The sequence below is a fragment of the Synchiropus splendidus genome, chromosome 17 (assembly GCF_027744825.2).
Source record: "Synchiropus splendidus isolate RoL2022-P1 chromosome 17, RoL_Sspl_1.0, whole genome shotgun sequence".
In the NCBI taxonomy this organism is placed as follows: Eukaryota; Metazoa; Chordata; class Actinopteri; order Syngnathiformes; family Callionymidae; genus Synchiropus; species Synchiropus splendidus.
Window position 1 is genome coordinate 8,193,971 of NC_071350.1, and position 26,455 is coordinate 8,220,425.

The window sequence follows — 26,455 nt, forward strand, 5'->3', positions numbered from 1 at the left end:
TCATTCATGTCTCTTTCAGGTTAGGCAAAGCCAGGGTAGTTCCATTAAGGCAAGTGACTATTCCTCGGCTAGAACGTACTGCTGTGGACACCATGCTCAAAGCAGAATTACAGCTACCTATGGAAAGATCACGCTTAAAATATATTAAAAATGAGGAGAGGAGGTTCCCGGCCTTTGTGGCAAACAGAATATCTGCTGTCAGAAGAGCAACTGACATACAACAGTGGACATACAGGGGTTGGACAAAATAATGGAAACACCTAAGTGACTTCAGTATTACATCAAGAGACCCTGAATGATGAAGGATTCCACACGGTCCTATGTGAAGTTGAAGCCATTCACAGCGATCACTCCATAACCAAGATATCAGGGGACCCCAATGATCTGGAAGTTCTCACACCCAATCATGAAAAGGAAAACCTGTTTTACCACCAGGACTGTTTGACAGGGCTGATCTGTATGTCAAAAGAACATGTGTGACCTTTTCTGAAAGGTATGAGAGAATACCCACCGCTGCTACAAGAGCGTCAACGTTAGAAGAAGAAAAGGAGGAATCTGGTGCCTGGAGACATCGTGCTCATTGCCGATTCCATTGCGCCACGCAGTTCTTGGTTGCTTGGGAAAGCTTTGCAGACATATCCTGACAAAAAAAGACTAGTATGCTCTGCTCGAGTGCGAACCAAGACAGAACCCACATAATCTCTCCTGTGTTCTGAAGCAGAAGAGCAGTTCTAGTATAACCCTCTATCAAGTGGCCCCCCAGCACTGCAGAACAAACTCACTTGTGCCGCTTGTATTTATGATCCTTTTCTTCCATGAAAACCTCTTTCAAGACCTTCGCTCAGCCACAGCAAAATACTCCCCTGCTAGGGTAGAAAGAAGAGTGGATGAAACTTGATTTTTTAAAATTTATTTATAACTCTTATAGTTCTTAACTTAAGAACTTTTATAACATAAATATGAAACACTTCAAAACAACAAAATAGGAACAACAACAAACAAAAATGTTGCTATTAAACCCCTTCTCCAGACAAGTCACATAAATTTTCCATAGGAATTAAAAGCATAAGTCATCGTAATTCATCCAGAGCCTTGGTATCTCTGAAACATTTTGCTTAACTTGCGAAAACAACACCGTCAAACAAGGTGCTATATTGAATCACAACGTCACTCTATGACCCATATCCACCATGGAAAAGTTGCACAGTTTGATTACATAATTGGGGAATACAGCTGGAAGAACGTGACCCAAATACCGGCAACTTTCCGAAGTGAGTGGGTGGAACATTCAAACGTCTTGTAAATCCACTGTTTCTCAAATTAGTCCACTTGACATAGTTCCTCGTACCTATGACTTCTTAGCCTGGATGCCACTCCCAGATGTGTGGGTTTTCTCATGTCTCTTCAGGTTCTTCAGTTGACTGTAAGCCTTTCCACATACCAAACAGCTGGATGGCTTCTCCCGCGTGTGAATTCTTAAGTGAGCCTTTAAATTGCCGCTCTCGGAGAAACGCTTCCCACATTGTGTGCAACTGAATGGCTTCTCCCCCGTGTGAACTCTCATGTGGGTCTTAAGGTTTCCTCTCTCAGTGAAGTTTTTACCACACTGGTAGCAGTGGAAGGGTTTTATCCCCGAATGAATCCTCAGGTGCCTTTTCAAATGCTCTCTGTGATAGAAACATTTACTGCACATGTTACAGATAAAGGGCTTCTCCCCGGTGTGCATCCGCATGTGTCCCCTTAGACTTCCAGTCTCGGTAAAGTGCTTCCCACATTCTGTGCAGCGGAACGGCTTCTCACCTGTATGGCTTCTAAAATGAGCCTTCAGATGTTCCCTCTGATTAAAGCACTTCTTGCATACTGAACACTGGAAAGGTCGCTCGCCAGTATGAATTCTCACATGATTTTCAAGGTTCCCCTTCTGAGTGAAGGATTTTCCACAGAACGAACAAGCCAGAGATCGTCCATTGCAGCTTTTCTTGTGCAGGGTCAGCCCTCTCTTGGAGGCCAGTGTCCTCCCACATTGATCGCAGGTCACATTATTAGAGTCACCTTTCTTCTCACTGACAGAGACTCCAGGGCTTGTACCTGACTGAGCGTCACTGGCTTCTTGACAGCCCTTATCATCATCCGCCTCAGACGCGAGCGACCTCTGCTGGCCAGATTGTAAAACTGAATCTTCACCTTCCATCTCACATGCAGACTCTGTTTTAATATTACGGACCTGTGAGGACCGAACGCCATCTTCATGGTCAAACTGCACTACGACAATATTGAAGGGCAACTTGGTGACGTCCTCCTCTTCTTCCTCTTCTTTAATGTATAGCGGTTCTGATTCCTCCTGGTCTGAACTGGAGCTCCACTCCTGCTCCTCAGCGAGATCCTCTTCTTTACTTACTACCAGCCATTCGACACCTGAAAGGACACAAACAGACTTAATACTAAAAGTGCTGATCGCTGTTGTTTGGAAATGCCCAGAATATGGACAAAAATACTTAAGTAAAAACAAACAGATGGAGCATGTAACAAAATTGTTATAACGCCAGGAAGAACTCACTCCATGTTCATAAGTATACATAGTAAATTCACGAAATAAAAGTACGCTCTGGAAAATGTGAACTTCCTTATTAAAACACAAAAACATTGGGGCTGATTTTATTGCTCTGAGCAGCTCACATTGTGACAAACTGCTTAGTTTGTGATGTGAAGCATCACATGTAGGTTTAATTTCCAATGTGTGCCAGCTTCTGCAAACTGACAGAATTGCTTTTTGTACTTGTTGTAAGAGGAATGAACAGGACCTCCTGATTGGTCACTTTGTGGACAGACTAAAGAAAATGCCATGTTTATATTTTACATGAAAAATGAAGAATCTCTGATAATTGACATGACCCAGTATTAAACGCCAGTATATTAATTTCTGTCTGTCACGCACAATGATACACTGTCAATAATGATACATAAAACAGAAATCATGAACAAACATAATGAACCGCCAAAATGATAATGCACGTTTTTTTTTGTCCAAAACTGAAACGTTTGTTCGAACCTGTCTCATCTGGTTTCAGGTCCCGACCCAGAACTTCGTTTTTGTCCTCCATCATTGTCGGGCCGTCTCTGGCTCGAGAGGTAGGCAGATGATGCTGTTGTTATTTAGGAAACGTCCAAGAGTCGTTATCCCACCACTTCCGGTGGTGTCACGGTTTAACGTCCCCGTGTTGACCCGCTAAAGAAGTATAGTTCCGGTCTATTCGATTTCTGTCTCTAAATAATATGGAGCCAGTCGAATCAGCAAAACTTAAGTTGAGGTCTCCTACTTGAGTTACTTAAGTTGGTTGCTTTCGGACAACTTTTCATTTTGTTAATCTCTGGTTCATCTTCACACTTGTCCAGATAGTCAGACAATACATACTCATGTTATATTTGTTTCAATCATTGAACTTCATTTTAATTATGTTTAAGAATAATATATCCACTGACCCCCCTACTGAATATTAATTTAATGACGTGATGGTGTTTTTATTTTTTGTTCCGTCTTGAACACATAATTTGTTGAATTAGCATCTTCAAACTGTTGAGAATTTAGTTTTGAGTGATAGTATTTGAGGGCATCTGAAAAAAAAAAAATCGGCCATGTTTATTGCTCATAATCCACAATTGTTAGGGAAAAAATAATGTTAGAAGAAAATAAATAGTGGGTATAGTTGAAAATAAATACAAGTTGACTATTAGCCACTGGATAGGATAATGCCTATAGATTTATTATTATTCATAATAGATACGTTTCACCGAGTGCAATTTAAATTGAGACTTGTTTTTTAAATGTCCTCCAAGAAAACACAACATAAGGCAATCCAAATCCAAAAGAGCAACACAAGATTTAAACGTCTAACAGGAGTTTCCATGTCAAATGTGCAGAAACCATCCATATATGCTTAGTCTCAGTCACTCACATCTGCTTTCTTTTATTATAAAAATATAGAACATTTGAAAAAAAAAATTTACCAAAACTTTAATACTATTCCACAAGTGTCTAAAACATGTATCACTATAGAGTTGACAAACATGTACAATGTCAAAACACCAAGAGAAAACAAGGTGGTACAGCTAAAAGTGTCCACAACGGCGTTCGTCAGTCCTGTCATGACATTTGCAAGCAAGAAAAATACCAACTGATTCTTGCTGACAGCTTGGACAAGGCAAACACCTTTGAACTGCTCCTTGTGTGACGCAGCTTCTGAGTCCTTTTTAGAAAAAGTCCATGATGATGGCACAAAATGGCAGCCTGATGTGTATTTGGCAAACAACAAACACACATCTGCAATTCCAAAACACGACAACAAAAGCAAAGATTGCGCAACACTCCAGAGACAGAAGGGTAAATTGGCCAAGCGTCTTGAAACTGGCTCCAGGAGACTTTGACAAGCAAACAAAGCTCCGTAAAGAACAAAACTTCCAACCAAAAGGCGAACTATAAGCTTGAGCCACTCTTTAACCTGAGATCGTGGTTGCATCACATATAGCCCAATTTCAACCCCTGCAATGTAGATGGCTACGTTACCAACCACAGAGAAAATGCCTTCCTTGTTAGCATACAGAAAGTCCTTGTCTCTATCGTTGTTATGGATCATAAATTCTTTGAGCTTTGTTGTCTCCAGCGTGAACTGATAAAGACCAGCTATCAGGAGTGAGAAGAAAATCAACATTCTGTGGGGTAAAATAACCAATAGTGCTGACGCCACGATTCTCACGACAGCTAGTGTGAAGAAGAAATTCCAGTGAACACCGTACTCTGTGACATGCTCATGGTATCCCGTCATCTTGACACTCACAAGTCGGCCCATTCCGAGAGCAATCAAGGGCCAAACAGCGATAAGCTGCTTGAAAAGTTTTGCAGTTCTGGATCCAGATGTGGACTTGCTCCGTGCCTCTGGTGAGACCAGAGCATTGGCAAAAATATATGCTCCAACACCGAAGTCCATCACTCCAGTTCCATAGGTTTCTGTTTTTGCAAATCTCCTTGGGAATACAGCAAAGTCCACGGCAAGAATGCTGATGGCTGTTTTTATATTCACAAAAACTCTGAAGACGGTCACAAAAGGGACATAACTAAACTGAACGTGACTGAGAAGGAAGGTGCGCATAGTATTCTTGTGGTTTGGCGCAGGAATATTGACCCAATAGATTGAGAAAATCAGACAAGCAAGCAACATGCTGGAGGTCAACACAACACGGTGGAGAAAGTCACTAAGGATGGTGCATGACACAACCAGTGGGAGGATGAGCACAGCAAAGTCCAAAAGTAGGTGAGACATCGGTGAAAGTGGGAGAGAGGGACTTATTTTGGCCTGCTGGAGGAGGATAAATACGAGGCCCCTGCAGAGGAAGCATAGCGGAGCAGTGAGTGATCCAATTGCCACTTCTTCTGTGGTGGTCCCATTGAGATTACTGACAAATGCTTCCTTCAGGCTTTTTTGAGACATGATCTGTAAAGAACCACAGAATATACACTTAAGCTAATTTGAATCATCTAGTAAATTAATACTGATAAATACTATATATTTTTTGGACTTTTCACGGCCACAAGTCAAACCATAAAACCCACACAAAATCCGCCCAATGCATTATATTTTCATTCTGCATCTAAGATTCTCCAATATTAATTGAACAACTCGAACAAAGTAACAAATCTAGCTTAAAATTAACTTACATTTAACACAAAATATAGGAACTGATGCGATGTAAAAGGTGCCAAACGCTTTGAATATTGTCCAGCAGTCAACAAGCACTGCTTCACACGAACGTATAATTTTCTTCAGTATACATACACACGTCTAGGATAGCGTATACATACGGTGCTGTAATTTCGATGACTTGATGGTGCGAAGAGGAAAGAAAAAACGGGCAAACTACCAGTTTAACCGGGTTTTCAGCACCAGATCCACCACGCTAACATAAACACGGAAGTGTTTGAATCATGGTGCATTCATGACAACTCGGAGTTTAGCAATTTTGCGATGTACTTCAGAACTAGTTTTAAAATGAATATTCCAGATATTCTGATTTTTTTTTTCGTTTAAAAGAACTGTAACTTGGCACAGGCACTTGGATTTAGATTTGTGAGTCTAATTTAAAATTGCTATTTGATGTGTTTTGGCAGTGGCAGGTAATACACAACCGTTAAATATAACGGCGACTGTTTGTTTCAACACAAAACAGTTTTAAAATATTGCTTGATGGCGCAGTAAGCGATTCGGAGGAGGTGGTCCTGAACACACCGGGAAGAGGGCGGGAATAAGTGCGTGGTTTGGAGTTGGGAGTCACTCGCTTGGAATCTAACCGACCGTTGTGCGTGTCCTTGTGGATTTACGGACAGCGATGATCGACAGCTGATATTATTAGCGCTTTTCATCAAACGAGCCCCTTTGCTTGACATTGAGGTTTGATGGTCTTCAACTCGTTTTTGGGGTTAATTCAATGAGCGCTTTGAACGGCCACGGTTTAGGATCCACCAGCAATGGAGTGTTGCGGGTAAGCCACCACGTACACTAGATATCACCTTCTCTTAACTTCAAAGCAACATCTGTAACCGTTATAAAGGTTGACGCGCACTAATGTTGCCAAGAACTTGTCTATATACAAACAATGTAATAAACATATAATAAACAAATAACGGCGTAGTAGTAGTTATTACACATTTATACATGGAGCCTAAACACTACACATTGACAATATATATGAACACAAAAGTAACGTGTAGCATTGTTGAACAACGGAATGCACTGAGTCACATTCAGATTGTTGTTTAGTTGTTATTATATGCATAGTGTCATATTGTCCCTGTGGCTACATGTTAGTTGTCCTGCTGTGCCAGGTTGTTTTCCTCTGGATGTTGTCACTGAATCGCTGGGTGTTATTTTAATGTAATTAATGCTATTAAGTGGTTTATAAATGGCCTGACTGAGTGATGAGATGTGGGTTACCTTTATTGGATTAAAACGTCGGTACAAACCTGTCCTGGAGCATGCAGCAGGGATGCAGGTTTAGTCCACGTGATCCTGTCAGGATAAAATAGAGCTCCCTTTGACAGGTAGAGGTGATGGTGGTTCATTGACTGTGCAAGATGCCCTCACTCTAACATATCCTTAGTACTTAGTTGACCGTTGCTCTAAGTAAAATCCACTCAACTTTCTTCCAGACTAAAGGGTCCATCCAGAAATTCAGTGATTCACCGGAGGAGGAAATCGACGCTTTTCTCACCGACGAAGACCAGCTGCACACTTTTGATGACCTCACTAAGGTCAACCCAGTAACACCCACAACAGGTAGCTAGTATAATAAGAGCTGTGTGTTTTTCCACTTATTGAGCCTCTAATTTGTTGTATAAACTCTGTCTTTGTTTACAATGATGCAACCTGCATGGCGAGTCTCTGGCTTCGGTCAGTGAAGTTAACCCTGTCAACATGATATTAAAACCTGGATGACCACATTCAGACTGTGATACACACAACTGGAACAATATGACTGTGTGATGATGTACTGAGCTTGAAATGAATTGAGCTATCAAAAGTGAACATGGTATTTAACTGTGAGAATGGAGTTTTTGTCATAAATGCAAGTCGAGATGAGAGTACATTCACAACAGCTGCAACGTTACTGAGAATGTACAGTCTAAAATGCAAAATATATCAAATATAAAGCTTTAATCAGCCTATATATACAGCATTTTATATGCTTACAAATATTCTTTTTTTTCACTTGGCAGTGCTGAAATGTCTACAAGCCAGGTACAGCACGGGTGTATTTTACACCCATGCTGGCTGCACTTTGGTAGCACTTAACCCCTTCCAGCCAGTTCCAGACCTCTACTCTTTGGATGTGATGAAGGAATATCACAGTGCTCCACAGCCACAGGTATTAATGCACCTGCACATTCACCCTAGTCTCCACACCTCCTCTGCATGACACTTAGTTGTTGGGCCGCTTAAAGGGTTTTCTTGGCGAAGCTGAATATTTTTGGATTTCTTGAGCTTTCAAAGAAATTCCTGCTAAGTTCACATTTATGATTTTTATGGTGTTTTTCCTGACATTTGTGTGCGCAGGAGTCTAAACCACACATCTTCATTGTGGCTGAAGAAGCATACCGCAATGTCAGTGGTCAGTTGGAGCCAGTCGACCAGTCACTAGTGGTCAGCGGGGAGAGTGGTGCTGGAAAGGTAACGTTTAAAACCAAAATAACTTAGATGCTGAATCAAATTCCCTTGTAATAATACATTCGCTTTATATGGACAATTTAATTTGTTTGAAGGGAAGAGGGTGTGGTTGTGTGCGTGCTGTTAACCTTCACCTGCTCCTTTAATGGTAGCTTTTTGCTTCCAGACATGGACGTCACGCTGTCTGATGAAATACTATGCCACAGTGGCGGCCTCCTCGTCGCTACACAAGTGTCAGGACACTGTGGAGAGGATCGAGAGACGAGTACTCGACTCGAACCCCATCATGGAGGCCTTTGGTGAATAAAAATTATCAAATACCTGTGTTCACAAACTTGGTTGCTGAGCACTGATCTTTCCTGCAGGCAATGCATGTACCCTACGGAACAATAACAGTAGTCGATTTGGAAAGTACATTCAGCTCCAGCTGGACAGGTAATGTTAAAAAGTATATAAAGCATTGTGTTTTTATCAGTTTTAGTTTATAAATAAGACGATAAGTATGAGTTGTCCTGACATCTAGGTGCCAGCTGTTAGTGGGCGCATCAGTGCAAACGTATCTGCTGGAAAAGACCAGAGTGGCCCATCAGCCTGGCAATGAAAGGAACTTCCACATATTTTATCAGGTAATATAACAAACCACAAACAAGAAGAGTACTACTTTGATATATTTTACAAGTTTAGAATTAACAGGCTATCAGTCTTCTTGTAATTGGTTTCAAATGAACAGGTTTAGTGTTATTATTATGTACTATTAGTCCCAGTTGTTGGATAACTTCTTCTGTTGTCCCCGTAATGATGATCTGCTGAACCATTGCACACGCCACATTTGGCTATAATCGGTACTACACCTGCACCAGTCTGTTTTATCCACAATAATCTACAATAATAAATGAGATACTACCGCCCTCTGCCACACTACATACATACATAAATTCGAATTGACATAACCCAAGGTCCATTTTAAACTTCAGATGATGAAAGGTGCGACCGATGAGCAGAGGATAGAATGGAAGATGCAACAAGACCAATGTTTTTCATGGCTGCCAAACGCTGAGAAAACCATCGAGGGTATGAATTTGTCTTGAAGCTTGGCTTTTATTAGTTTGTGTGTATTCTAACAAAGTACCTTTCTTATAAAGAGGATTGTTTCAATGAGACGCTGGAAGCTATGAAGCATCTGGGGATAAATTCAGAGTCACAAAGAGAGATTTTCACGGTAAATCCACCTTTCAATCCTCATATTGCACAGCTTGAAATTATTAATACGTCTCTCATTGTTCACAGATATTGGCTGCTATTCTCCATCTTGGAAATGTGACTTTTTCTTCAGCTGATGAGTCACATGCTTGTCATATTGATCAGAGCTCCAAAGGTAATGATGGTTTTGCTTTGCTGCCATAATTGAATCAATATTTTTTCCTCAAAAATTGCTCCATCAGAGTATCTGGAACTTCTTGTACCGTGATGTGTGTGTTTGACGGTAAAGTAAATCCCAAAATACCTGTGCTAGACTACCTGCAGAGCGCTGCTGAACTCCTGCGAGTCCCAGCCGAGGAGCTTCAGTCATGTTTACAGGTCAGAACTTTGATGGCCGGACGGCAGAGAGTAGAGAAGCCTTGTACCCAAGCAGAGTGCAGCGTGAGGAGAGACTGTCTGGCCAAAGTCATCTATGCCCAGTTAGTAACTTTGTGGAGTCTTTTAAAACAATGTTTTACACATACAGGACTAATGATGAATATTTTTGCAGCGTATTTGAATGGCTGGTTTTATTCATCAACAAAAGCATTTGTGCTGACAGATCTGCCTGGAGCAACTTCATAGGTAGCATTCAGATTTACTGAAAGTTTACTTGCACTATTCTTCTCCTCCATGCTCTCACACCTGTGTGCTACTTTCCGCAGGTGTTCTGGACGTCTATGGTTTTGAATGCTTCCAAGTTAACAACTTGGAGCAGCTGTGCATCAACTACGCCAATGAGAAGCTCCAGCAGCACTTTGTGGCCCACTACCTGCGCGCTCAGCAGGTGACCTCCACTGGTTCATCATAGAAACATGTATCGACCTTTTAAATGGTTTTTCACTCCCGTTTAACTGAGTTGAGACGATGCAATAACTGTGACTGCTCAAAGGTTTATCTTTAAAATAAAAAAAGTCAAATGCCATCTGAAAGCAGAGAATCAAGGCCACCAAAAGAGCTTTCCAGTAATGCATGTGTGAATACATATAATAGTTAAACACATGCACCGCTGCAGCAATGTGTTTCCTGAGAGGTGGTAAGACAAACAGAAAGTGGTTCTGTGTTCATTGTGTCACAGAATGAGTTGGAAAATGACTTTATTTGAGTTAGAAAGCCAGTCGGGTAATGTTGTGTCTGACAATCAACTTGTGAAAGCAGGGCTCTCAAACCGGACCTCACAGTGTCACAGTGCTTTTGTTCCAACCCAGCCAGCGCACTGAGCTTAACCAATCAGGTCTCAGCTGAAACTAGCAACATTGGACTCTCAATAAACTCGACCCCTGCTTAGTTGAGTTGGAACAAAAAACAGCACCACCCCGGCCCTGTGAGGACCGGTTTGGACACTTTCTGTATAATGACAACATAAATTCAGTCTTGCCATTCTTTCTGCTTTCTGCATGACAACACACAAACACACACATTTGTATTGATGTCCTTGTGGGGACATTGCCATAACCCTTTCCCCAGCCTATCACCCTAAACCTAACCATCCAAAACAAATGGCTAACCCTAACCAGGACTTAACTTAACCTTAACTTATTTAATGAGCCAGTTTTCACCCTCAAAACTGTATGTCAACTGTCCAAAATGTCCTCACACAGAGCGTCATAAGATCAGTGTCTTCTTAAAAATTTTGAAGTCCTCTTCATCAAATTGAGGTTTGAACCTTATGCCTTAATAGGGACCTTTTGCCAGTCCCCCATTAGGGCATGCGGTCCCCACAAGGATAGTGTTTTCTCGATTATACAGTAGGTCCCCACAAAGTAGTATAAATAAGCCCACTTTCACACACATAGCTGAGGCTTAACCTAGTGGGAACTGGCAAAAGGGCCCCACAAACGCCCCATGAGGGGATGTTTTCCCCAAAATTGGACCTTACTAGGATAGATATGCTTAAACACACACACACGCATTTGTCTTCCTATCTTAGTGAGGACTGTCATTGACATACATTAACATAACCCTTTCCCCAGCCTCTCACCCTAAACCTAACCGTCTACCGTAACTTTTACTCTGAACCAAACTAAAACCCAATTATAATAACCAGGCTATTTTGTAGTTTTAACCCTCAAAATGAGGCCAAAATGTCCTCATTCTGTTGATTTCTCTGTTTGAATTCTGTATTTCATGTATTTTTCTCTCCCAGGAGGAGTACGTGTCCGAGGGATTAGAGTGGTCTTTTGTTAAATACCAAGACAACCAAAGCTGCCTGGACCTGCTAGAAGGAAGCCCCATCAGTGTCTTTTCTCTTTTAAATGAGGTGCCTTTATTGTCCTAGATCATACGTGTACTTACAACAATGTTTTGTACTAGCTAGAGTATGTTTAACTCTTTCTGCAGGAGAGCAGACTCAATCGAACGTCAGACGACGAGACCTTCAAAACGCGTTTGGAGAAAGAGCTGAGTGACAATGTCAACATCAGCTGGGATAAATTCAGCAAGGTGCCACATTTCACCGTGACGCACTACGCAGGCGACGTCAACTACCAGATCCAGGGGATGGTGGAGAAAAATAAGGTTTGACAAATACTCGGCTGAGCTCTGCAACACTTTACTGTAGACTGTATTTATTTGCATTTGTATTTGTTGTAGTTTTCTGTTAAGCACATAATTCAGTACTTTCCAGGACCCGGTACCACCAGAGCTGACAGACCTGCTTCAGAAGTCTGAAAACCGGCTCCTCCAGCGAGTCTTCTCTGATGCTCACACTGACATCTCCTCTGCTAAGGGGCTCAGTAAAGTCACGGTGGTGTCGAAGTTCAAGGTGGGAGGCGGCCATTTCAAACAGACCATCCGGATCTTTGACACAAACATTAATGTCTGTATTGCAGAACTCTCTTGAGACCCTGATGAAAATCCTCCACAGCACAACCCCCCACTACACCCGCTGCATCAAACCCAACCCGGACTGCAGGCCGCTCGTCTTTAAGAGAGAGGAGGTGTGTTTTTGTGTTTTGTGTTTTTGGTATTTTAAGTTGATTTGTATTCCCTCCATACATTAGGTGATCATGCAGCTGGAGGCCTGTGGCATAGTAGAGACGGTCCACATCAGCGCTGCTGGCTTCCCAATACGGTGAAATAGAGTTAGAAAAATAAGACAAAACAAAAGATAAGAATGCATTTTTGTGAATATTCATTTTTGATTTGCAGGATTCCTTTCACAAGCTTCATGCAACGTTATGGATTACTCGTGAAAAACTCAAGGATCAAGGCTGAGACCAGATATTTTGGTGTGTGTTACTTATTAATGTTATTATTATCACATTTACCATCTAAAAATGGTAATTCTACTCCCTTTCTTTAGGGCTTCTGGCTCTCCTTGCTTTTCCTTCACTAGCTCTTGTAGTCAGTTCTGTTAACCTGCTGTCTTCCCTCTCATTATGACCTACAGGTAACTACATGCATGTCTGAGTGGTTTTGCTTTGCATCATTTCTTGTTTTCTCAGTGTGTTTGTCTTTCCTTTGTTCTCTTTTCCTCCTGACAAATATTTGCTGCATTCATCTCTTACTAACACTTTTGTGCAGAATGTGAATAGACCCTTCCAAGCTTATGCTGGTTGGAAACATAATATTTAATGACATTAACTCACATTGAACTAAAATGATTTTTATAAGACTTAACAAATGGTAGCTTTTCACTAATGCAAAGTGAAAATCATTCATTTTGAATGTGTGTTAATGTTTAGCACTCACAAATGTTTGATAGCTTAACAAGAGTGCAAATCTGTTTTTGTCCTGTTCCACGGTTTACTAACAATGATAGCCAAATGTCTCTCATTTGTTTCATGAAATGGTATGAAATATCCAGGAACAGCTCTTTAAAATATGAAACCCTGGCTCTTGTGAAGACAGAGATTTCTCCGATCTGATGATTGTATAAAATTTGTTACGAGCTTTTGGAATATAGGGATGAGCGACATAAGTTCATTATATCAAGAATGAAATATGTATTTTTTATTCTTTGTTTTCTGCATTTTATTTTAGTTGATATCGATAATGAATATTTTATCTGTCTGCTTCCAGAGTCTCACTCGCGGTTAGACGCTGAAAACAGTACCGCTCTACGCCAGAGAGTGGAGAAGCTTCTCTGCGTTGTGTTGGAGCAGCAGAACTACAAACATTTACAGAAATGTGACGCACAAAAGCACAACTCCTCTGTTCACGTCGGACACAGTAAAGTGTTTCTCACGCAGTCTACGGTTTGTTACGGCTTGTAAATGCTGTTCTTTAGTGTCACTTCAATGTGTTTATTGAGCTGCTTGCTCTGCTTAACAGCTAGATTTTCTCGAAGATCAGAGGAAGAACATCCTGTCTCAGTGTGCCTTCTGCATCCAGTGCTGCTGGCTAAGGTTCCAGCGACGCAAGCAAAACACCAGACGTCAGTCTGCCACACTAATTCAAGCAGGTAAACTCTTTATAGGCTGGAAAGTAGCTCCTTGGATTCATTCCCACTGTTGGTTTGTGTTGGCTAAAGTCTGAGCCGCAGAGAGAGACTGGTAAGGAACCCATCTCTCCCAGCAACAGTTCAGGGGTGATTGTTTTTGTAGCCTTGTCATGAATCAGGATCTTTACTCTTAGTCATAGACATGACAAACTATTTTGTGGTTCTTTACAGGGTTTTATTAGATTTTGAAAATCTGTTTTCTATTTAGAGGGTTTACTGGAGCATTCATTTAAAGATATGAAGACTGTGTGCTCAGAGTGGCTTGACAATGGGTTCTGTTACTGTGCAGCTGTGCGATCGTGGCTGGTCAGGAGGAAGGTTAACCGCTGGAACCAGGCTGCAGCTGTGATTCAGAACACGTGGAGGAAGTGGAAGGTGAGATTGCATCGAACATGTGAACGTGACCATCGTGGCGAATCTCCCATCAACATCTCTTGAATCCATTTTTCATAATACAAAGTTGTATAACACAGTTTTTCATTTTTTCATGAGCCATTGATGATTTGAGTTCTTCTTCTTCAGGAATTGCTTAATTCGTTGGCTGACGAAGAACTGGACGACGCGAAAGATTTGGTGAAGGAGGACGACCCAGAATTGACCCCCGCTATCAAAGATCGCGGCTCGGTGCAGCTGCCCACCATGCAGGAGCCTGTCACAGTGCGAGGATGGCCCATGGGTCTGGCTCTGGCCTCCGCCCCATCCATCACCGTGACTCTGACTGCGACTGGTTTCCAGAAGATGATGTCAGTCATGGCGTCCCTCAATCTGCCTTCCAGGAAAGGAGAATACAAAGTTGAGACCAACCAGCACCGAGAGGGAGTCGCCTCCATTCGAGCGAAACCAAGGGTGTGGCCTCCGATAGCTGTTGTTTTTCTACAATATTGTGTCAACTTAGTGTATTTTATGACCATTCATTTGTAACCACTCTGTTCAGGGATCAGTCAAGCTGCACTACCAGCGGTCTCCACTACTATACGCGGACAGGCAGCCAGAGCTGAAGACTGATGTGACTGGGTTCAACGAGATCCTGCTAGAGAAAACGTTGTAAGGGTATCACACAGATTGTTTTTTTTTTAATGAGGCAATCGAAGAGATTTAAGAGACGCATGTCATATGTTATATATATATCATTTGTTGCAAATTTCACTGTTGTGACAATGATCATTTTGATAATGAATTTTGAAAATGAAAAATGTATACATTTTGGTATCAATGCAAGATTGTCAGATTATGTATATTTATACATGTTGTCTATTTCACCATACAAAACCGTAATGACGTTTTAGAAGTTTCAAAATAATATTTAAAGTGCATTGTTACGCTGCTTTTTATTGGGAGCAAGTGCCTTTAGATATCCATGTGAAGCAACATCTATGACATTTGCCACTGTGCTGTTTGTCATTTTGCTCTTATTGCACATTTCCAGCATTGAATGCACATAAACACGTGATTCAGGGAAAATAGCAACATGAGTTTCTTTAAACTGCTTCTTTGATTTTGACCTCATTATATACTGATCTTCCAAAGGTTCAGTAGCTGTGTTAATAAATATACTTTTGCTCGAGGCCAAAGGAAACTATTCACACTTAATTAATGTTAAATAAGTGACCATTTGTGTTTTGGTATTCATATTTTGATCACTTAAAATGTTTGTAGTCAAATTTTGACCATCATGTTTCTCGCCTCATAAGGGAATGTACAAAACAACCCAAGCACGATCGTCTTTCACAAACTTGAAACATGTTTAATTTTTGAAATAAATGTTCCATGTGATCAATGGAAAACGTGTTTTGTTTTAAACCGACTAACTAGCAAACTGTAACAAAATGTGAAATGACACCTCATAAAAAGAATATGTACATATTTACACGACACCTGTTTTTTTAAAAATCGTCATCATCATCTACATAAGACGACAATTCTGCTTCATGTTCTACAATTTTCAAGCATTGATTGGAAAACTCCACGAACAGAGGTTCCTGCATGGCGGTCTTCATTGCCTCGTCTTTACTTTCAGCGCTGTCCACACTCAGCAGCAACTGTCTCAGATGTGGGTTGCAAAGAAGATCCTTGAGTTCTTTTGAATGAGCTGGTAAAGAAATCGTTCACCATCAAATGTCACTCTGAAATAGTTAAAATACGTAAAAGTGAAATACTTTTGTGTTAAATAAATACCCAGTTGCTGGAGGCGCTGCAGAGGCACTTTATCTGTTATGTCATCCTCATGAAGAAGATCATCCACATTCCAAGGTTCTATGAAAAGCAAGAACTTTAAGTTTAGAGAGACAACGTTGGCTCCACTGGGTTGTTTAGACAGATTTTTCATACAATAAAATGCACATATTAAGATTATCTTCTGTGATTTTAATAATAAATTAATATTCATAATCATAATGTATGGGATCATACCCGTGACACTAGTCTCCTTCACATCAGCAATCGATGTTGAAGACCCATCTACAGGAGCACAAGTTTCTATAAAGAAATATTGTGAAAAATTATGGCATTTGATTTTCAAAATATTTCACAAATAATGTACATAACATTACCTTTATGTATCTTGTAACAGCCAAGTGAACAACTTGGGAAAGAAAAATAAAGATAACATCAGAAGACTAGAGATTTTCAATGTCTATAAATAGTCACGTAAGATGTGGTGTACATGTACAGTAATGCGTATTCCCCGCAGCTTTTTGAACTATATACCTCGCCGTAGCACGTGGTGATATGTTCAGGGACACAAATCTAACGGAATAAAAAGGAATTACAGCTATGACCTTTCTGGATATCATTCTCAAGACTTGACTTTACCTGAATAATGTCTAACCCTAAGCCCCCACGACACGGTTTCTTACGTTTAAAACAACATCACAGATGCTAACAGTTAGCTATCCTGCCTTACCATACGATGTCCGATTTTATTTACTTACTATCTTATTTTGCAAGCCGGACATCTGTACTTCGTTTCTTGATCGCTGCAAACGCTACAAATCTGCATTGTGTCGAGTTGGTAAAACGCAAATCACAAGATTTAACTATGTTTCCTAGTGGTGCAAAGCGTGTCTACATACGGAAGTGCGCGCCACAACTTCCGCCTTTCAAATTAAAAGATGATAGCTTAACTGCTTGGGCTACAAACAACAAAATGTGCAAATGGATACAAGCCATGTTGACCATTTGTGCATACTAACAGTTGCTTGATAAGCAAACAGACCACGGGTGACTGACTGTACTTGTAACTATGCAATTTAATCAATGTCATCTGTATATGTGCCTGTATCTTTATTCTGTGGTGGTTTATTCTGTAAACATTCACCTACTGCCATGGATAACTTATTTTCATCTTAACCATCAACCGTAAAATGTATCCATTAGTTTTGTATTACATTGGCATAGTTAACTGACCTACACTGCTACAGATATGGTTTGGATATCATTTCTTCAGGAATAAAATAAATCACCCCACACAATTTTTTTCTGGTTTGATAAACATCAACTTTATTAAAATTTTAATACATCCAGAACATCAAATAATATCTCTATATTTACTCATCATACACCTGTGACCTATATAACGCAGCATAAACTATTCCTCACACAGCTGTAACATGAGACTGGAAGCTCTTGTTGCAGGGTGGAGTACGGAATTAGTCAGCCGCCTCGTGACCGAGTCTTCAGCATGTTCCTGCCATAACAGCTCTCCAGTCACTGGGTCAGGGAGGGAGGAGACACTTTGCCACAGTCAACACGGGAAATCCAGCATCTGCAGAGACAGAAATATGACCACATATTTGTCATGTAGTATAGAAAATAATTTGAGTTACGATCATGATATTTTTTCATCTATGAATAAACACGTTCAATAAATTGTAATAATAATGTTTATATGTGGATCAAAAGCAATACAAAATGTTTGTATTAATAAAAGACGTGATTTAATGGACAAATGACTGTGCTAAATGTGTCATAAGTGTGTTTTCAGTGCAAGAGGCATGTGAAGGTGAACAAAAACAGCCGCGGCCTTGTTGAATTACATCTGCGTGAGGAAACACCTGGCACCCGACAGAAATGCGGCTGGAAACCACAGAAAAACAACAAGAACACTACCCGTACCTTTAAAACGTCGACGGAGATGCGTCAGGGCGATGAAGAGCTCTTGGTTCTTCTGCGTTTCAGCTCGCTGTTGTGATATTTCCCTGCGATCTTCCGCTCGTGTCCCGCGGGGCAGTGGCGGTTGGTGTTCAGCTCCATCTCGCGCTTGGATCGTCCTTTTCCGGCAGAGTGGCACGAATATTCGTTGAGATTGTAGTAGTCATATTGGTCGTAGAATGCCTCCTCGAAGGAGACAAATCTTTCCATGTCTGTCGCCATTAGGAAAAACAACTGCTAGTGATCTGCTCACTGGAGGGATCTCAGTACCAGTAAACAGATGATGTCACACAGTTTATATACACGCGGTCACGTGACTCGAGCTCCGGTCTGCGACCTATCATTTGAACCAGGCGAATTCCGTTCTTTCCTTTATATCGCTATCTTACGCCCTTTATAGCCTTTGGACATGTAGCTGTCCTTTTATGATGTTTCGGATTCCATTGTACTCCTGTTCCACGCGATCATTTTATTTCAGAATCATCTCATATTTCCCACTTGAGGTCAGGTTCTTGAGGAAACTTATTGCGATCCAAGATTAACTCCTTCAGTCAAGGCGTTTAAACAAGACGGACGAGGCTTTATTCCAAACCGAGAGCGATTGGCAGTCGAGTGTGTTGTGCTTCCCGGGCTCCGCCCCCAGACGGCGTCCGCGTCCTGACGCGGTCCACGTCGCGCTGCTGTCTCACAGGCGGACTCGCGCTGCGTGTGTACGCGTGTCTCCAGCTCTAGGCCCGGGAGTGATGGCGGCGCCCGTCCTCAGAGTGTCCACCCCTCGGTGGGAGAGAATAGCGAGGCTTCTAGTCTGCTTACTCGGTATCCTACTTTCTCTCTACGCTTTTCACGTCGAGAGGGAAAAGGCTCGGGACCCGAGTTTTCGGGCTTTATGTGACGTCAGCAGCTCCATTAGCTGCTCCAAAGTGTTCAGCTCAAGGTAAGAGCGCCCGCTCAAAGCAGCCGCTGCTATTGTCGCCGACTCCTGGTGAACACACCCAGCTAGCTCGTGTCCGCGAGTCATTTAAAACTCCAGCAAGCCGCTGTGTTTTAGCCTGAGTAATGTTAGTCAGTCAAACGCTGCAGAAACGTTCTAACTGGCTGGTAACTTGCAGGACGGCTAATGTTGCTAACGTTAGCCAGCAGGCTACCATCCCAGCATTCCGACTGTTTATTAAGCTCCGATAATGTGCTCAACTGGTCAAACGAGCTTGATCGTTGTTTGCACAACCGTCGGCGTTGTGTTTAGAAACCGAAGTTCAATTGTGGTCCATACATTCTTCTACCGCGATCAATGTTATCAGTCTCATTGCCGACTCTCTTGCAAACTTTTGATCCAAGGGCTACAACACCGGCGAGCTGTCACACTGCTGTCATTACCTGCGGTGCTGGTGTTACACAGTCAAATCACACCCGCCCACACCAGCAGTAAGCTCAGGAGCCTCTTCTGTGACTGCCTGACTGGTTAAGTGAGTTGTGTCCGACCTAACATTGACTTAGAAGTACAAAATTAAAGCAATATCGGTGTACAATATGGGTCAATTAAAGCGTTTCCACTCAAGGCAGTTGTTTATTTCAGGGGTGTCATGCCACCAATAGATGCACTCCTTGTCCTCTTTGTCTTAGGAACTCGTGATGAGTTCCTAAAACTATTGTCCATAGCAGCACAACTGAGAACACCTTGAAATCACCACTCAAAATTCATTCAGTGTTTTTGCTTTGACGAAAGCCTCTACTCTTTATTCAGATTCAAACCCACACAGTTTTTAACAAAAATATGAATGACTTATTGTGGGAGGTGCTGTATCACTTGTTTATATATACACTTGGTTGCGCCCAGTTTCCTTAACTATCAAAATAAATGTTCTTAGTTATGATATCACTCTTTGCTTTGGCGTCTAGTAATGCTGCTGCTAAATACCATTGATATTGCCATCTTTGGAATGCCACATGTCCTACATACACCGCATGCCTTTTAGATGACAATGCGCTGTCTACAATATTTATTATTACAGTATTACAATATTCTCGGCTTTTAGAATATCTACTGGAGTGTGGAGTGATGGGGCTAAATTAAACTACCCCCTCAATTCTATCACAATTTACATATGTAGAGACTTCAGCAACATAGTTATGGATGGCATTCAAACTCCCAGCGTAAGGTGGTGATGCGTACTGGCAAGTATGTAAAATATGTTTTAAGACGTGCTGTCTTCAGGTGTGCCGGTCATTGTGAACACTCGCACGGGGAACACCTGTTGAAGTCTCCACGTTTGGAGGCGTTATCTGCTCCACACCTCCAGCATTAATCTGTACATTTATCTAGTGTGTAGTTTCAGTTTAGTTTGGCTGATGTCAGCAGCTTATCTAGCTGAGCATGAAAGTCAAAGCAGACATTGCCCATTCTGCAAAAAACAAAAAAACAATAATAATAAAGACTGTAAAGTTTCTATTCTTTAGTGACAAGGCTGCCGATTAATGCTTTCTTCTCATCCATCTTCTAAGCTAGTGTAAGATTGGCAGAGCTTATGTGTAGTTGTGTGGCTCATTCATTATATGGTGCCCTTATTTTGTAAGTTATAATTTGCTCTGTCTTCCCGATAGTGAGTAAGGAGTTTGCTTGCGTGCACATGTAGTACGTTTTGTCTTTGAATGTGAGAGATTAAACTTCATGCATTGTCATCCGTCAAGTAAATCATAAAATAAATACTACAGTACTAATGAAAACCAGCGGACCTTTCAGGTTGTCGTTTAATTATTTTGCCTATTGCCAACAACAAGGATCGCCAGATTTAGGTGTGAGGATCTTTATACTGTGAAGAGGGAGATACATTATCTGGGGACCAAAACAAGAGTTAACTCCACTAAACACAGCTCCGATTAAGTGATTCACATTTTGCTCGCATTTATATTCAACTGTCAATAATAACCTGCATTATCGCACTCCTTTATTGTGCATGTTTGAAATACAATGATATATTGTGCAGCCCTTCCTGACGAACCAGCGGTGGTCAGCACTTAAGTATTCACACCAGCTCATTGTTTCATTTGTTTCACAGATGGGGTCGAGGATTTGGACTCCTGGGCTCAATTTTTGGGAATGACAGCGCACTGAACCAGCCAAACAGTGTCTACGGAATTGTCTTTTATGCTTTCCAGCTTCTACTAGGTAACGTTTCATTTCACTCCTGAGTGGCTGCACCATGCCGGCCGTCTCAGCCATCTGCTGCCGAAACATTTGACCATGTACCGTCACACTTGACACCAGCCTGTACAAGAGAAACTCAGTGACCAAGTCATAAGAGATTGTAAATGCAATGCATATTCTGTCAAGTCAAGCGCATTTGAAAGACATCATTGATTTGAAGCAGCTTGTTTAGTTTATATTCAGAGCTATTCTCTCAGCACTCATCGCCTCGCCTTTCACGAGTTGTGCTTGTGACACCTTTGTCTGGTGACATGGTGTTCGCTATTCTGCCATGTTAAAACAGCGTGTTTGCTCTCTGGTGTTTAATGTCTCATCTAAATTCTTCAATCATACAGCCGTGTAGCACACCTTGAAAAATAGGTCCAAATATTACAACTATAAGGATTAATTCAGAGCTAAAAGTGAGGAATTTTTGAGGTCTGTTTTGCTCATTTATTTGGGTTTTGAGAAGGAATACATGAAGGAAATGTATTCTGGTGGTGACTGAGAAGCACAGGAAAACCACAGCTACCACCATCTGCTGTCGATGCTGAAAGTAGGATAAAAGTTAGTGGTGAAAAGTTGGTGCAATGCTGCTGATGGTGCGTTTGTAGGCCTAGACACAGCCATACTGGTATCATACGGCATCCCATAACTTTCTGTATTGTTTTATAATTAGGTTTATTGTGCTCATTTTGGTGAAGAATGTCAGCGGACGTTTGGACTTTTGGGATAGAGTTTGAAGGGCAGCCTCTTCCTATGTGTGTGCATGATTACATTCTGCGGTTCTCGCACTGTTTTTGGTCCCAGGAGAGTGTGTTGCTCCGTCTAGCGTGTCCACATGTCGGACTGCAGAGTTTATGTTTTGCACTACCAAACTCGGCTACTGAACTCATGTGACAGCAGTATCAGCAGTCTGTCAGGGGTGGAAGTCATCAGCTGAGGGTTTTAAATTTAGAGCAGTGCGGCGGTCCAAGTGCTATGAAAAGAGCCAAGTCATGGAGGTCGCCTTTGCATTTGAACTGTCTGTGCTTCTCTCCGCAGGAATGACAGTCAGTGCCATGGCAGCACTTATTCTCATGACGACGTCCATCTTGTCGGTGGTGGGCTCCCTCTACCTGGGCTACATCCTCTACTTTGTCCTGAAGGACTTGTGCGTCATCTGCATCACCACATACGCGCTGAACTTCATTCTCTTTATTCTCAACTACAAGCGACTGGTTTACTTGAACGAGGCCTGGAAGCAGCAACTGCAGGCCAAAAGGGACTAAAGCTGTCGAGAGCGACAGGAAGAGAAAGGAGAAAAAAATGACAAAAACGACAAAAAATGAAATGTGACCTCTGAACATTTTACTCGCCACCAGGAGACCTTGCTTCCAAAAGATGTTCATTCTGCTGTGTGTTCAAAAAAATGAAGAAATTTAACTTAAGCGTTGGGCCTGACATCTCCATGTTGATTGCAGACGAAAGAAATTGTGAGCGAACAGTTGTTTTATTTTTGTTTTGCTTTAACATTCAAGTCACTAAAGGGATGGGGCGAAGTGGGAGGTACTGGGGTGTCAACGAGAGCAAGCAGAGGGCCAGAATACGTAAGCATGGAGGATGACTCTCAGATCCTGAAGGCTCACAGAACAGAGACGTGGAACGTCGCGGGGGGTTTACTTGAACTCTGGTTAGTTGTTGCTGCACAGCAGATCTGCACTAAAAGTCCCATACTTAGCAACAAAAACACTCACAGTTATGGTCCTTCTGTTTGTTTTCAAACAAACTTTTTTTTTTTTTCATGTTTACACATTAGATTTTGTTAAAGGACCACTAAGGATAAACAGGACAATGTGAGATATCGTCTGTCAGTAGTTTGTATGGCAATTCTGTATATAGCTGCCGAGCAATATTCCAGGCTAGGACATGGTTTAGTGTCGACAAAAAACCTTGAAGGGAAAAGTTCAAAATGTCACCCAAATGTTATCACTGGAGCAAGTGTAGATGAGGGGTGAGGGGGGGCGGCTATGTGAACTCGGGCCACGTGGCTGGTCAGACCTGCAGCTCACGTGCGGCTGGTTTCATGTCACAAGTGGTTTCTGCTTCTGAACCTGCTGACACATGTTACTTAAAACTTAAAGGTCCTTTTCACAAGTTTGGTGAAATGTCTGGGTATTTTGTGAAAAGCATTCCTGACCTCCACACAAGTGGATCCATACGACTTATGTGCCTAAAGGATTAAGTTCATCTTTATTTTTTAGGGGGGGTGGGCAGGGTGGATGTCTTGTTAACACCACTTTTTTTGTTGTCTCACCTCTTAAGGCTTTATTTTTGTGATGGTTTTGTAAATTATTCTACCAGTGAAGTGTTTCTCCCTCTTCGGTTGGCGAGGTAGCGAAGGCTGCTACACTGTGATTGTCTGCTCTGAGGTTTGTGGCCTGGTGGCAGAAGCATCCCTCTTCACCTCGCCAAGTCATTTCATGCGTGTTTGACCTTGATGTGTGTGATGTCAGTCGAACAGTAGCGGTGATGTTGTCCAGCTGAGTTACAGTTCATTCGCTAAACTTGATATCAGTGGAACAAATGTGACTTCGGGTCATTGAGTAAGCCATTTGTGAGGTGTTTCTAAGTTTAGAAAGTCATTCACTATTCCATTCCATCCTGTATCATTGATGTTTCTTGCCTTGTCAAATTGAACAAACACTCCCTGGTGAGATGGAAGAACCTCCTGTGTTCACACCGTCTACAATGTTCAAAGTTGGGATCCAATAAAGAGCATCACTGCTTCATTTGCATGTAATACTAGCAAGATTCCACATTTAAAAAAGTAGCTTCATGTAAAATCGAATAAACCAATGCGTTAATGGCTTGGTTTGAAAATATTTAAATCTTCATAATAAAACCTCTCGCCTTTTTTTTTTTTAAACAAGTTGCAATGGAAGCAACTAAAATGCTTCTTATTATTGAATCTATGACCCCCTTCGGCTGCGAGCACTTTTACACTGAATGGTGCGGTTACATTTTATTCCGTCAGGCTCTGAGTTCTACGCCAGCACCATCACATCACCACATGTCAACTCAAGTGCCTTCTGTTTGATCACCAGGCCTCGAGCCAAAGACGAGCAAAAGTATCAGCCTTGTGAAAACGAACCGGCACTTCCTTACCTGGTCAATTGGTGGCTGCTCCTCCAGATTCCGATCCGATTTTCTCACCCTTCCACTCTTTTCGTCTAGCGCTAGCGACACCATCGTCACTAATTTTAGCTGTATAGACTGTTAACATTCAGGATTATTTTAGAAGACAAAAGCCGAGGGCTGTGGAGGGGCTAGGAATCCATGTGTCAGCATCAGTTTGAATCTTTCTTTGTGGAGATCCGTTGTAGTGGGTTTGCTTCTGTATTGCCAAATATGTTTTAAAATGCTGTATTTTCTTACATGGAAAAGTGTTACACAAATGGTTGGAGGGAGTGAAATTGTTTCAGTCCAACTTCCATTAAAAAGGAAAACTGGAGAAGGTAGACGTTTTTTTTTTTTTTTTTTGTTATTGTGTCATTGTCACGTGGAAATGATCTACCATTAAAACATTCCCTCTGAAAACAACTGTCATTTCACCTCATTGGCAAGTCAGATGTGTCAAAACTATGCTAATAAGCCGGTGTGTTCAAAGTCAAATTTGTTCTGTCACTGTGGGAAAATGATTATAGAAGTGTGGTCTTTGCAAAATAGTGTTTATAGTTTGAACAGTTCCCTCCCCCAAAATGGTTATTTTTGTTCAAACATGTCGATACGATTTCTACTCTTAAAAGTCTTGCAGAGGGACATTGTTTCATAATGACTGTTCTCAGAGGTCATACTACAATTCCCATAATGCAGTGAGCAAAGCTTTCAGTCTATTCAGTCTTCTGGATTACACATGCCAGACACTTCCATCCAAGTGATGCCTGCTTTTTTTAACTAAAAAAATTATTTTTAGTTTGTAGTTCGACACACCTGCTGGACCACTATCTCAACGATTCCACCGCGCGCTAAGTGTCATATATTCATAGAAAAACAAGGCTGCTAACATACTCCAGTGCCAAATTCAAGTTTAGAAATAAAACTGGTTTTAGCTAAATGGTTTAATGTTAGAACTGCACAACCACCTACAATTTGTGCTTCATATCAGGGTTTCGTGTTTTTACTTTTTTTTTTTAAATACCACCAGTAAAAAAATTAATAGTTTAAATACTTTAAATGCTTGGCAGACAAGGAATGTTAGGCATGTGTCAGTCTACTACGGTCAAGGTCCACTGCTTATATGGCAGCACTTCAAACACAAAGGCATGCCTAATGTTTGGCATTCCTCTGAATAAAATCAAATAGCCTCATAAATGTACTGATATTCAGCAGCAATATCTAAAACAACCGATGTAAACAATCTTTTTCTAAATATCAGCCCAGATGAGTTGAGATTAGAGTAATAGGATCACTGTAAATGTCAACTGGTTGGATTAGACTGAAGGCAGTATCGGACCAGGCCCTTGGATCCGAGACAAGGCGTGTTCTGTAAACCAACAACGGCACACAGAGCAGGGTGTGGATGGAAACACAGCATCAATTGTAACAGCTCGGTTCTGCCGCACTTGAGAGCATGACTTCCAAACACCTCGAGTGGTAACTGCCCTGCCCATGTTTAAGAACCTTGCTCTGCCAGGTTACCAAACCTCCAACTTCAACATGGAACAAATAGAGACACAGAAGACTTTGACTGTACAGTTGGGCTCGTTCAAAAAAAGTAGTTCCTATGAGTCGCTTGCAGCCTGTAGACAAACCAGTGCAGCTCATTTTTTGGACTTCTCTATCGTGCATTCTCCTCAAATGAAAGCAATTGGTGTTGTTGTTGCCTGTGTAACCGTGGTTGTCATGGCTCGCCACTACTAATGGAGGTTAGGGATGATCATACTTTCATTACTGAGCCAACAGTCGCTCACCAACTTGAAAAACAATCTGCTGTATAACCAAATCTCACTCCAGATCAAGTGATCTGATCAATGTCCTGGTGCTGCATCTGGATGAGAGTGATTTTGTGCAAAGTGTTGCGTTGAACCATGATGTTTCTATGGTAGAATTGAAAGACGAAAGAAGAAAAATGAGTTTGTTATGTTCTATTAGTAAAAACATTTAAAATAGTGATGTAAAAAGGGCAAAATATAAAAGTACTATACAGGCAAAGAGATAATTTATAAGGCCCTTATAAAATAAAATACT

General features: G+C 41.5%; 5 protein-coding genes across 7 annotated transcripts; 2 read left to right on the plus strand and 3 right to left on the minus strand.

Moving 5' to 3' along the window:
• Positions 1-740: 740 nt before the first annotated feature.
• LOC128748575 (gastrula zinc finger protein XlCGF8.2DB-like) lies at positions 741-3,279 on the minus strand. 2 transcript variants are annotated; one of them, XM_053847480.1, is made up of 3 exons: positions 3,050-3,276; positions 1,349-2,415; positions 741-866 (listed from the first exon to the last, which is right to left on the minus strand). In XM_053847480.1, exons 1-2 carry the CDS (start codon positions 3,102-3,104, stop codon positions 1,349-1,351), a joined length of 1,122 nt encoding a protein of 373 aa, XP_053703455.1. In that variant the 5' UTR covers positions 3,105-3,276; the 3' UTR covers positions 741-866. The 2 variants fall into 2 exon arrangements, with proteins under 2 accessions (XP_053703455.1, XP_053703456.1); XM_053847481.1 differs by lacking the exon at positions 741-866 and having other exon boundaries at positions 971-2,152; positions 2,225-2,415; positions 3,050-3,279.
• Positions 3,280-3,536: 257 nt separating this feature from the next.
• Positions 3,537-5,961, minus strand: pigw (phosphatidylinositol glycan anchor biosynthesis, class W). 2 transcript variants are annotated; one of them, XM_053847616.1, is made up of 2 exons: positions 5,855-5,961; positions 3,537-5,486 (listed from the first exon to the last, which is right to left on the minus strand). In XM_053847616.1, the coding sequence occupies exon 2, from the start codon at positions 5,481-5,483 to the stop codon at positions 4,002-4,004; it is 1,482 nt and encodes a 493-aa protein (XP_053703591.1). In that variant the 5' UTR covers positions 5,484-5,486; positions 5,855-5,961; the 3' UTR covers positions 3,537-4,001. The 2 variants fall into 2 exon arrangements, with proteins under 2 accessions (XP_053703591.1, XP_053703592.1); XM_053847617.1 differs by having other exon boundaries at positions 5,711-5,948.
• Positions 5,962-6,296: 335 nt separating this feature from the next.
• LOC128748927 (unconventional myosin-XIX) lies at positions 6,297-15,686 on the plus strand. Its single transcript, XM_053848019.1, has 24 exons — positions 6,297-6,531; positions 7,199-7,325; positions 7,766-7,914; positions 8,103-8,216; positions 8,380-8,512; positions 8,579-8,648; positions 8,737-8,839; positions 9,188-9,284; positions 9,356-9,432; positions 9,501-9,588; positions 9,727-9,892; positions 9,964-10,037; positions 10,118-10,239; positions 11,599-11,712; positions 11,793-11,969; positions 12,079-12,216; positions 12,284-12,391; positions 12,455-12,525; positions 12,603-12,682; positions 13,476-13,651; positions 13,728-13,857; positions 14,186-14,271; positions 14,419-14,742; positions 14,831-15,686. Exons 1-24 carry the CDS (start codon positions 6,478-6,480, stop codon positions 14,942-14,944), a joined length of 2,892 nt encoding a protein of 963 aa, XP_053703994.1. The 5' UTR covers positions 6,297-6,477; the 3' UTR covers positions 14,945-15,686.
• znhit3 (zinc finger, HIT-type containing 3) lies at positions 15,631-16,973 on the minus strand. The gene is made up of 5 exons (XM_053848020.1): positions 16,827-16,973; positions 16,446-16,477; positions 16,306-16,371; positions 16,072-16,149; positions 15,631-15,985 (listed from the first exon to the last, which is right to left on the minus strand). Exons 1-5 carry the CDS (start codon positions 16,892-16,894, stop codon positions 15,780-15,782), a joined length of 450 nt encoding a protein of 149 aa, XP_053703995.1. The 5' UTR covers positions 16,895-16,973; the 3' UTR covers positions 15,631-15,779.
• A 1,476-nt stretch (positions 16,974-18,449) lies between these two features.
• vkorc1l1 (vitamin K epoxide reductase complex, subunit 1-like 1) lies at positions 18,450-24,786 on the plus strand. Its single transcript, XM_053847923.1, has 3 exons — positions 18,450-18,979; positions 21,099-21,208; positions 22,271-24,786. Exons 1-3 carry the CDS (start codon positions 18,789-18,791, stop codon positions 22,495-22,497), a joined length of 528 nt encoding a protein of 175 aa, XP_053703898.1. The 5' UTR covers positions 18,450-18,788; the 3' UTR covers positions 22,498-24,786.
• The last annotated feature ends 1,669 nt before the right edge of the window (positions 24,787-26,455 follow it).

Excerpts from the sequence above, each read along its gene's own strand:
- LOC128748575 (XM_053847480.1), bottom strand. The coding sequence starts at position 3,104 with ATGATGGAGGACAAAAACGAAGTTCTGGGTCGGGACCTGAAACCAGAT. Across the intron at positions 2,416-3,049 it reads CCTGAAACCAGATGAGACAG|GTGTCGAATGGCTGGTAGTA; the intron begins GTTCGAACAAAC and ends GTGTCCTTTCAG.
- pigw (XM_053847616.1), bottom strand. The coding sequence starts at position 5,483 with ATGTCTCAAAAAAGCCTGAAGGAAGCATTTGTCAGTAATCTCAATGGG.
- LOC128748927 (XM_053848019.1), top strand. The coding sequence starts at position 6,478 with ATGAGCGCTTTGAACGGCCACGGTTTAGGATCCACCAGCAATGGAGTG. Across the intron at positions 9,285-9,355 it reads CGCTGAGAAAACCATCGAGG|AGGATTGTTTCAATGAGACG; the intron begins GTATGAATTTGT and ends TTTCTTATAAAG. Across the intron at positions 13,652-13,727 it reads TGTTTCTCACGCAGTCTACG|CTAGATTTTCTCGAAGATCA; the intron begins GTTTGTTACGGC and ends TCTGCTTAACAG.
- znhit3 (XM_053848020.1), bottom strand. The coding sequence starts at position 16,894 with ATGCAGATTTGTAGCGTTTGCAGCGATCAAGAAACGAAGTACAGATGT. Across the intron at positions 16,372-16,445 it reads CTGTTACAAGATACATAAAG|AAACTTGTGCTCCTGTAGAT; the intron begins GTAATGTTATGT and ends ATTTCTTTATAG. Across the intron at positions 16,150-16,305 it reads GAAGGAGACTAGTGTCACGG|AACCTTGGAATGTGGATGAT; the intron begins GTATGATCCCAT and ends TGCTTTTCATAG.
- vkorc1l1 (XM_053847923.1), top strand. The coding sequence starts at position 18,789 with ATGGCGGCGCCCGTCCTCAGAGTGTCCACCCCTCGGTGGGAGAGAATA. Across the intron at positions 18,980-21,098 it reads TCCAAAGTGTTCAGCTCAAG|ATGGGGTCGAGGATTTGGAC; the intron begins GTAAGAGCGCCC and ends TTTGTTTCACAG. Across the intron at positions 21,209-22,270 it reads TGCTTTCCAGCTTCTACTAG|GAATGACAGTCAGTGCCATG; the intron begins GTAACGTTTCAT and ends TTCTCTCCGCAG.